A 9,502-nucleotide genomic window follows, 5' to 3' on the forward strand; every position below is an offset into this window, starting at 1 on the left:
ATAAAATATTCTAGCTACTTTGTGGCTTGTGAGAAACATGAGTTCATATGGCAAATAGCCTTTAAGGTTTCTAGTAGTTAAGGCATCAAATATTTTTCAGTGAATTCAATCTAACACCAAATCTCATCTTTCCTTGCAATTTCAATTATCATTTTTTAACAAAAAGGAAATATTCTTTAGAAATGGAGAGTACAACAATAGGTTTAAGGTATCATTTTCACGTATTAGGTATTCTGCATATAGCTTTCAGTTTTTCATAATGCAAGATGAACTAGAGCAAATAAATAAAAAGGGTTGGAGAACATTGCTTACTAATTTTTCCATGTTTGTAGGTAGTGACAGTTGTCTTCATGTGCTTCCTCAAGGTCAAGATAGTTCACTAGGGAGTGTTAGTAGGGTCTCCCTGTACATTTCAAAATCCTCAAAAACATCTTCGTTCTCTTGTCCATATTTGTGATCCTCCAGCAGTTCTCCGTTATCATCAAATTTCTCAAATCTTTCACTACTATCTGATCCAAAAACACCACCACCTTCAGTGAAGCTTATTGGTAAAAAGTCATACTCAGGCAAAACAAAAGATCTAGTCCAAGAAGACTGCACTCTATACTCTTTCATGACCCATATCTCAGTCATTTCGTGGTCATCACCAGCACCATTACAACACAGACCAAGACATCCTCCCAGTACCCTCAAATGATAATTTTCAAGTGTTGCCAATTCCTGTGCCAAATCAGGTGTCAAAGGAATCTCTTACAAACTCCTCTCAACCAAATCAAAGGCAATGATTACATGAAGCCCTGTAGCCTTGGATTTGACCAACCAATGCAGGGACTGATTCAAGAAAAATCCAGATGCAGACTCACTTCCGAGCTCCACATATTCAAACTCTTCACCATAAATGAAGGAAGGCACATTGGTTTTCACAGACAAAACTTCAATCCGAGGCCGCGAAAATGTAGTCACTTCAGGTCCGCCATATGTCATACGAACAAGAAGGCCGTTACGACTATGCTCAATTGCTTCAGGTTCAGGTTCGTGTCTACCAAATCGTAACAAAACAAGCAAATAGTCATCATTGGACTGATCATATCCAAAACCATACAGAAAACCAGTCAAAAAACAACCAACATAACGAGGAATTCCTTGGCGGACATGGGTTGTTGATGTGTCATACCATGAATCCCAATCATCATAGCCATAAGTTGCTTGAATTTCTCTATGGAAACTATTTGAAGGGTTCCACACAATGAGATCACCAGCTGATGGACCCATCATTTTTGCTAACAGAATAAGCCCTCTGCAAGAACCTAAAGCCAGAAAAAAAAGGGTCTCTGCAGGGTGGGAATTTGAGGTTTACCACAGCAGAATCGTCATGAAGCGGCGCTTCAAAATCCAATGATGCAATTTCAGAACCACCATTGATTCTTTTGAGAAGAAGACAATGAGTGGTTGCAGTAGCTAGATCAAAATGTGACTTTGCGAATTGGGTATTTGAAATAAAAGACAGCCACGACTTACACACCGATTTGAAGCGGAGGAGAGATCGAACAGGTAACCTCACCAGAATCAGTAGAATCAAATCCTCAGGGAGATCGACGGTGTTCTGGTTCTCTTTGTCGTTGATCATCATCTTCTTGTTCTCATGATCAGAAGAAAGATCAGTCATTTCAGGAATCAACTCGGTGAGGTTGAGGTTGGGTTTCTTCTTCTCCATCTCTGTTTCCTTCTCCCCCATGCTGCTACAAAGCTTCAGTAGAGCAAAGAGAGAGGGAGTGAGAGTGTGTTCTAGAGTTCTCTGTTTTGTGGTTACTTCTCACAAATATATTGTCATATATTTATAGGATAAGCAGACATCGTAGGATAGGCTGGATAGTAGTAATCTTATCATATTCTAATGTTATTTGTTGTGTCAGCATGATAAGATAATACTATCATGTTCCTTATCCTATCATGTCTATCATCTGTAAAAGTTATCTTGAGAGAAGAGTTAGATAAAAATTATCCAGACATTATAGAATATCAGTTATATATTTATTTATTTCCATAACTCAAAATTAATTTCAACCTTTATATTAGTAAATATAATTTTTTATTTTAATAAAATATTAATTTTGTTACTCATCAATTACTAGTAGTTATTGTTAAGTTAAAATTATTCAGTTACGAATAAATTTAATTAAAAAATAACCTAATTTATAAATGGTGAAAATATGGTATTTACTCATATAAAATAATTAAATTTTCATTATGACTTATTACTACTTACTTAATATTATTTTTAGTTATTTATATTATAGTAAAAATACACAAAATGATTCTTTACTAATAATAAAATATGTTACTCACATATATTTAAATATTAATTTTTTAATAGTAAATATAGACGAATTTATATTATCATATGATATTATCTAAAATTATTTTACTACTTATATAATTATAATTAATAATTTAAATATAAAGAATAATATCTTTTAAAAATTTGATTAATTTTTATCATTGATCACTTACCCCTACTAAGTTAAAACTCGTTGCTTACATATATAATAATTTTAATTAAAATATTAGAAATAAAAATAATTAATTTAATTCTATTTAATATTAAAACATAAGCTCATTTATAAAAATGTAAATAAATTAAATGTATTAAATAATCACTTTCAGAAAAAATATAATGAAAATTAAATTTTAAAAATATTATGCCTTTTTTATTTCAATGGAAAATTTGAATTTTTTTCATTGTTTGTATCATATCCTATCAATATCTTGTCCACCTCAAACGCAGGATAAGAAAAGGGTATATCATTCTCTTATTATACCATGTTCTTATCCAATCATTTATCTTGTCCTGCTTTTATCCTATCCTGACCACAATATTTATATTTAATAATATATTTATTACTTTTTTAAAGATAATTTTATCTATTAATTATGTATATTTATATAAATTTATTTTACATCTTTTGGATAATGGTTTTTGTTTTAGAGATAAAGGATCAAATATATTGAAAAGGAATAAGCATTACAGAGCAAGAGGAAGAGCCTCTGCACAAAAAAAAAAAAACAAGAAGCTGCTAAAGCATAAAGAGCCAAAGGAAAAACAAAAAGAAGGAGAACAGCGTAGTTAAAGGGAGTGAGATGAAGTGAGATTTAGAAAGAAAAAAAAAACGAAGCTGAGTGTAGTTTTGAGATTATTACTGGGTGAAGTGTATATTTTACAAAAAAATGGAGCTATGTGTTATTCTCACAAATCTTAAGGGGGTGAGTGTATTTTATTCTTTTTGTTAGGTTACCGCTTTTTCAATTTTATTTTTTATTTCTTATATCTTTGTCTACGAATATGTATTTTTTCTTTTGCTTACGAGCAATTGGCCGCCCACGAATGTGATCTGTGTAAACATGGTCCTTAAAATTTAAAAATAATATACTTTTTCTCCCAACGTTCCCTTAAGTCAACACTTTTAGAGTCTCCTTAATTTTCCATCCAAACACTAACATCGTTTGCTGACGTGGTTGTTTTAAAATGAGTTGGCCACCATGAGAAGAGAGAATGGTAGTTAGGAAATAGAGTGATAATTAGGGGGGGAGAGAGAGAGAGAGAGAGAGAGAGAGAGAGAGAGAGAGAGAGAGAGAGAGAGAGAGAGAGAGAGAGAGAGAGAGAGAGAGAGAGAGAGAGAGAGAGAGAGAGAGGAGGGGGGGGGGGGAGGGAGGGAGGGAGGGAGAGAGAGTCACTCTTTCTCATGTTATTTTTATTTTATTTTTTTTAGAATAATGTTATGTTCACACCTCTAAGATGAGGTGGAGGAGGAGAGAGATAGGAAGAAAAAAAAGTAAGAGAGAGAAAATATGAGATGTGATAAATGATAAGAGGAGAGAGATAGAAATAAAAATAGGTTGAAATGAAGTGTTTAAAACATGAGGTGTGTATATATCATTGTTGTTTTTTTTAGCCACCTTCTCTTCTTCATCCTCACACCCACGACCACAACCACCAACCTCTGCCGTCATCTTCTCATTTCTTCTTCCACCTCCCTTATCTCCTTCCCTTCATCCCCACCCCTCTCCCCCAAACATCTCCTTTTTTTTCCTCACCTCCATTCCAAATTTCAGAAATCAGAATATAGGTGTGAAAATGCATTTGGGGGTCAAATTTCAAGTTTGAAATCACCACTCCAGAACATCCAAAGGAAGTTCTTCAAGGCGAGACAAGAACAAAATAATCACATGAAACACCACCAAAAATTACTAAATTGTGTGACGGAGATGAAGGGAGGGAAACTAGGTAATAGAATCTTGTGGAGGTCGATGATCTAGGTTGAAGGTTGGGTTCCAATTTCATGAAGGTAAACGGGACACGCTAGTAGCCTGGGATTCGACGACGGAGAGCTCGCAAGTTCGTAGCGGTCGCACGAGAAGAAGGGGAAAGTCGATGAAAGAAGGAAAGTTTCGCGACATAGTTGACCTCACGGTGGACCTTGGGTCCCCGCGCAAGGGTGACTTGACGTGACGTAGCATGATTTGCAGGATGGTGGCATAGAACCCTCGTTAGACGGGCGCATGGCTCTGGTGTTGAAGGAGCGCAAAGCAAACGTAATAGAGCGAAGGAGAGACCTGGAGGAGAGGAGGTGCTCCACAACGAGGGTGGTGGTAGGTTTGGGTTTGCTGGGTTTTCCCGATCTGGCGATGGTAGGTTTGGGGAAGGGAATGTGACGGTGGGTTCCCATATCACGATGAATCTCTTTCTCAGGTGTGAGTTGAGGGAAGGTTCTCGAAGCATAAATTTCTGGGTTTATTTGTGTGTTCTAGTTGGGAGAAAAAAGGTTGAATGTGAAGATAAATGAAAAAGAAGAATGATGAATAAGATAGAAAGTTTGGGTAAATTATTAATTTAGGGTTAAGTTAACATGGGTGCATGTGCAATTCACATGGGTGAGTTCTTTGAAATCCTCTCTCCTTATGGGTGTTCACATCATTTAAAAATGTCACATGAGCCAAAAACGTTAGTTTTTTGATAGAAAATTGAAGAGGGACCAAAAGTGTATTTATCAAAAACTTGTTTTAATTAAAAAAAAAGTATTATCGTATGATTGACCAACTCTTTTTTTTTTTAAAGAACTCCATTTCTTTTTTTTTTTAATAATGAAATTCATTAATTAAGAAGAAATTGGACTATACACTAGTACATTAGTCTAAATCACAAAAAAAAGGTCTTGTTCATTGTCCACAGAACATTTGTGGAACAAGAAGCGTTTTTAGCCAAATAAATTCCGGCTGAGTGGAGAACTTGAGAACATAATATTTGGAATTTGATATGATTTTTCAATTTTATTTTATTTTAAATTAATCGTTTCTGCGGTCACATCTTCTCCATCTGAAAATGGAAGAAGAAGAAGATATCGTGGATGATGCTTGTTGGTTCATGGAGATGCAAAATGAAAATTAGAAGAAAAGGAGAGAAGGGGGGAGAAGGATGGCGAGCAAAGCTATTTAAAAAGGAGGAAATGGTTTGAACCGGACACAAGATGGAGAAAGGAGATGAAAGAGGGGATGGGCTGAATGCTTCAATTTGTTCATACTTTGAGGAATCAGGGTTGGGGTATGATATGGGTTAGTTTAGTTTCAGAAATGAATTAGGTTTTTTTAACTTTAACTAAGGGATTAAGGTTTTAATTGTGTGATGTGTCGGTGTCTAAGCACACATGGGTGACACATAGGCTCCCTTACACACATGTACTGTGTCGTCTCACCGGACATGCAAACATCTCAATCACATGCAATGACTAAAATAAAACAACTCGTACTGAGGACCAAATTGCAACTTTGCTTGCTCGATGGATCAGATTCAAAACTTACTGTAAATGTAGGGATAAAAACATATTTAACCCATTCTTTTATTATTTAGTTTAGCATTCATTAGATACTGAATTTTAAATCAGAAACTATAAAAGGAAATTGATACTATCTTGACTAAATAAATCACGAGTTCAGAGTAAATGAACTTCAGAATTTAGTCATGTTTCACAGTAGGAGTTGGCAAATCCTAGTTAGAGTTAGTACATGCCATATGGCATCTTCATATCTTTTGGTCGCCTAATGTTTAATGATATTGACATGTAATTATTTCAATATATTGTTGTTACCCTTAGGGCCCTTATATGTAGTTAATCCTTCCAATACATTGCCATTGCATTCAAAGGAAAAAGGAAAAATGCTGTGTTTTTCTTCAACTCAAGACACGGGCAAAAGCGCCAAAACAATGACATTAATGCAATTAGCATCACCTCATCTTTCATGTATTTACTTCGCTCACATATTTAATTTTAGTCCTCCTCCCATTATATGGTGACATCTCATTCTCTACGATTCAGAAAACAATTGAAACAATTGAATAAAAGAACAAAGCAGTTGGAATAAATGTTGGAATGCAGTAATTGGAAAACAGCAATTATAAACAACGCAGCATGTTAGGAAGAATGAGACGACAATACTAAGAGTAGAATTTTAAATCGATAATTTTTTAAAGAGTGAAATCATGGTTACATTTCATACCCCAAATTTAGTGGGAAGCAAAATGACGGGGAAGTGAAAGGAATTGGATGATACACAACTCACTATTATTCATCTCATCTCATCTTTCATTAACGTAAATCTTTTGTGGTTATTTTGAGGATAGGTTAGCTTTTGGTTTGGCTTAGTTGCTACCATTAATGGTTTGGTTTACCTAGTTTGGTGACAGCTTTATGTTTTCACCTCTTGTTAATTCCATCTTGCAGGCTTGCTTAACTGACCCTTTGTAAAAGCCTTGTATCAAAGATGTTTGTATAGCCTCTTGGCTTGGGCCAAGGCCTAAATTAATGATATTGCAACTTTGACCCAAGAGGGGTAGATGTTCACTAGCTCACCAGTATTTCAGGGCTCATTTTATTGTAATTGTTTATTCTGGATATGTAGTGAAATAAGGCTTCTATATAGGCTATTGCTTACAGTTATACTAAGGTAATTGAAGTGTAAATTGCTTACCCTTATAATTGAATTGGGTTTGAGGTGCACCTAGTGCTTCTATTTAATAATAATACTTTAGCTTAAAAAAAAATCGTCAAGAAAGTGATTGTCATTGCAAAACATAAAGACAAAGAACATATATAGAATATAAGTGAGGTCAAAGGGGTTTCACATGTATGATGATATAAACATCTTACGGAAGAAGGTTGTATCTGATATGATATTGAGCCCTTCAAAAAAATTCTTTATTCCCATCACCAAATCACTTCTCAGCTAATTCTTCTCACAAAACTCTTGAAAGTTCATTGTGTGGGTAACAAAGAGACCTATCTTAATATTATTCCATTTTCAATCTCCTTCACTACCAAGATGTGATTAGGATGCAAGTATTGTGGATTTCTCTTCAAGTACCTTATTTTCAAAAAGGCATCAAAACTAAGAAAAGCATAGACATACTACCATGATAATAATAAGAAGCCAAACTATGGAACCATTTAGGATATAAACATGTTTGAATTTGATTAATCTTAAGGATATTCCGAAAACCTTGTAATAAGATGCAAACATCTCAGCAGTAAAGCATATTTCATTGATTTGAGGAGAGATTATTAATTAGTACAAGTACAATCATTAAGTACTTCTGAACAGCAGAGCCCCTCAACAAAACATGGCCAGATTTTAAAGCAAAAACATACAGGCGTTTAATTAGAAGCACAGGTAGGTACCATGTAATTTTTACATATTAGATTTGCCACCCTCTGTGTACAAGACAGAATTCCAAGATGGGTTCCGAGGAACAAATGTTTCCTGCCAACAACAGAAAATGAAACATGAGGAAAAGTAAAACTGAACATGAAGAAAACTTCACCAATGAGAAAAGCACTGAAAAAGGTAACTAACTGCAAAAGGTTAAAAGTTGCTTACAACAGAAGTTAAAATAGGGATTTACCCAAAACTTTGTAGACACTAGTGTAAAGTAGTATATATTTTTTTTTTGATAAGCCTAGTGTAAAGTAGTATATGAGTAAGATTCAAGGGGCTTGATTTTGTTATGGTGTGAGGTTATCCCTCCTTACTGTTATAGCATGAAAGAAGCATAAATATACCTTTTTATAAACACATTTAACTAGTGAAAAACCCTAAGACATTGGGTGCATGAGTCTTTTCACTTATATGTTGCTTAACACTTTCTTTTTCAGTAAATGTGAGATTTTTTTAAATTTTTTTATTTCTTACTAATACTTAGGTCTAAAAAATCTCTCTCTCAAGTGTGAGTCCTCACAAATATTACCACGCTTACCCCCTTAACGGAAGGTTGTAGGGCAATCAGGGTTGTAACCATCAGTTCTAATACCAGTTGTTATGGTGTGAGATTATCTCTCATTGTTATAGCATAAGAGAGGGGATGTATATATCTTTTTATACACCACATTGAACTAGTGAAAGTCACCACATCTTTCACCCAAAACCCTAAGACATTGAGTGTACGAGTCCTATCACTTATATATTCTATATTTATTTTTATTCCTTACTCGAAACTTCAAGTCTCAATAAATTCGACGATTACAAACCTTTGTAATTGATGGTTATTGAGATGGAGAAGTATCCAAATGTTGTCAGTAAACTTGGTCAAGGTGGACAAAAAATCAGAGACAACATTCTTAGAAAATTTGAGCATCTAAACTTTTGTACTTCAGGTGATAACCAAAATCAGGTTCCTATTTCAGATGGAGTCTTATACTTTGACACCTAAACAAACCATTTATTGAAGTAAATTCTTTCCAAGCACAGTCATTATATCTTGTATTAAGACATCACTTGAGTGCAATATCAACAGACTTTCATGTCAAAACATCAACCTAGTTCCACAAAATTAAAAAGATTCTGGGGGAATTTTCAGGTAAGCTAATCCTTTAAATTTTTTATTTAAAAAAATAAAAAATTCCCATTAAATTCATGGGAGGCCTCTAATCCCTAGTGGATTGACCTAAGATTTCTAAGTAGTATAAATGGTAAATGTCACTAACTAAGAGCTTGAACAGATAGGTAAAAGATGCATATAAATCTTCTAAGATGCTCCTAACATAAGAGTTACAGTCATGCAGTGAAGGTGTTTGTAAAAATGCCGCAAAGAATAACATGGTCTCAGACCCAGAAACGAAACAATGAGGGGATTAGAAGAACTCACAGAGATGTAGGAACAGGTGGGGATGATCGATAAGGAATGCGATGCGGCGTGACGAAACGCAGCGACGGAGAGATGGGAAGCCATGCCTTGACCTCGCTTGGAAGAAGGAACGAAGGTGTGGATCAAATCCATGACCTTCCCATTCTCTCTGAGGACATACTCCAAGTACGCTTCTTTGTCCTCTGTCTCGAAACGCTTTTGTTGTTCGTTCCACACGATCTTTGGAACAATAACCTCTGCTTCTTTCCCTTCGCTTGTTTTTGCCATTTCGCTTGATTCAACGCACTGAGACGACGACACAAAATAAAACCA

The 9,502-nt window shown here is 34.9% G+C and overlaps 2 protein-coding genes across 2 annotated transcripts; both read right to left on the minus strand.

The window, feature by feature from the left end:
• Positions 1-366: 366 nt before the first annotated feature.
• On the minus strand, positions 367-1,735 carry LOC130742291 (F-box/kelch-repeat protein At3g23880-like). Its single transcript, XM_057594444.1, has 3 exons — positions 1,417-1,735; positions 790-1,307; positions 367-720 (listed from the first exon to the last, which is right to left on the minus strand). Exons 1-3 carry the CDS (start codon positions 1,733-1,735, stop codon positions 367-369), a joined length of 1,191 nt encoding a protein of 396 aa, XP_057450427.1.
• Positions 1,736-7,555: 5,820 nt separating this feature from the next.
• LOC130738332 (acetyltransferase At1g77540) lies at positions 7,556-9,502 on the minus strand. Its single transcript, XM_057590302.1, has 2 exons — positions 9,191-9,502; positions 7,556-7,809 (listed from the first exon to the last, which is right to left on the minus strand). The coding sequence occupies exons 1-2, from the start codon at positions 9,455-9,457 to the stop codon at positions 7,738-7,740; spliced, it is 339 nt and encodes a 112-aa protein (XP_057446285.1). The 5' UTR covers positions 9,458-9,502; the 3' UTR covers positions 7,556-7,737.

This window comes from Lotus japonicus, chromosome 1, assembly GCF_012489685.1.
Source record: "Lotus japonicus ecotype B-129 chromosome 1, LjGifu_v1.2".
NCBI classification, from domain to species: Eukaryota; Viridiplantae; Streptophyta; class Magnoliopsida; order Fabales; family Fabaceae; genus Lotus; species Lotus japonicus.

What these genes read in the sequence shown, in the direction of transcription:
- LOC130742291 (XM_057594444.1), bottom strand. Translation starts at nt 1,735, where the DNA reads ATGGGGGAGAAGGAAACAGAGATGGAGAAGAAGAAACCCAACCTCAAC. An exon ending in TCTTCTCAAAAGAATCAATG is followed by an intron (nt 1,308 to 1,416) that starts GTGGTTCTGAAA and finishes TTCTGGCTTTAG; the next exon opens with GTTCTTGCAGAGGGCTTATT. An exon ending in CCAAGGCTACAGGGCTTCAT is followed by an intron (nt 721 to 789) that starts GTAATCATTGCC and finishes GATTTGGCACAG; the next exon opens with GAATTGGCAACACTTGAAAA.
- LOC130738332 (XM_057590302.1), bottom strand. Translation starts at nt 9,457, where the DNA reads ATGGCAAAAACAAGCGAAGGGAAAGAAGCAGAGGTTATTGTTCCAAAG. An exon ending in CCACCTGTTCCTACATCTCT is followed by an intron (nt 7,810 to 9,190) that starts GTGAGTTCTTCT and finishes TGTTGTTGGCAG; the next exon opens with GAAACATTTGTTCCTCGGAA.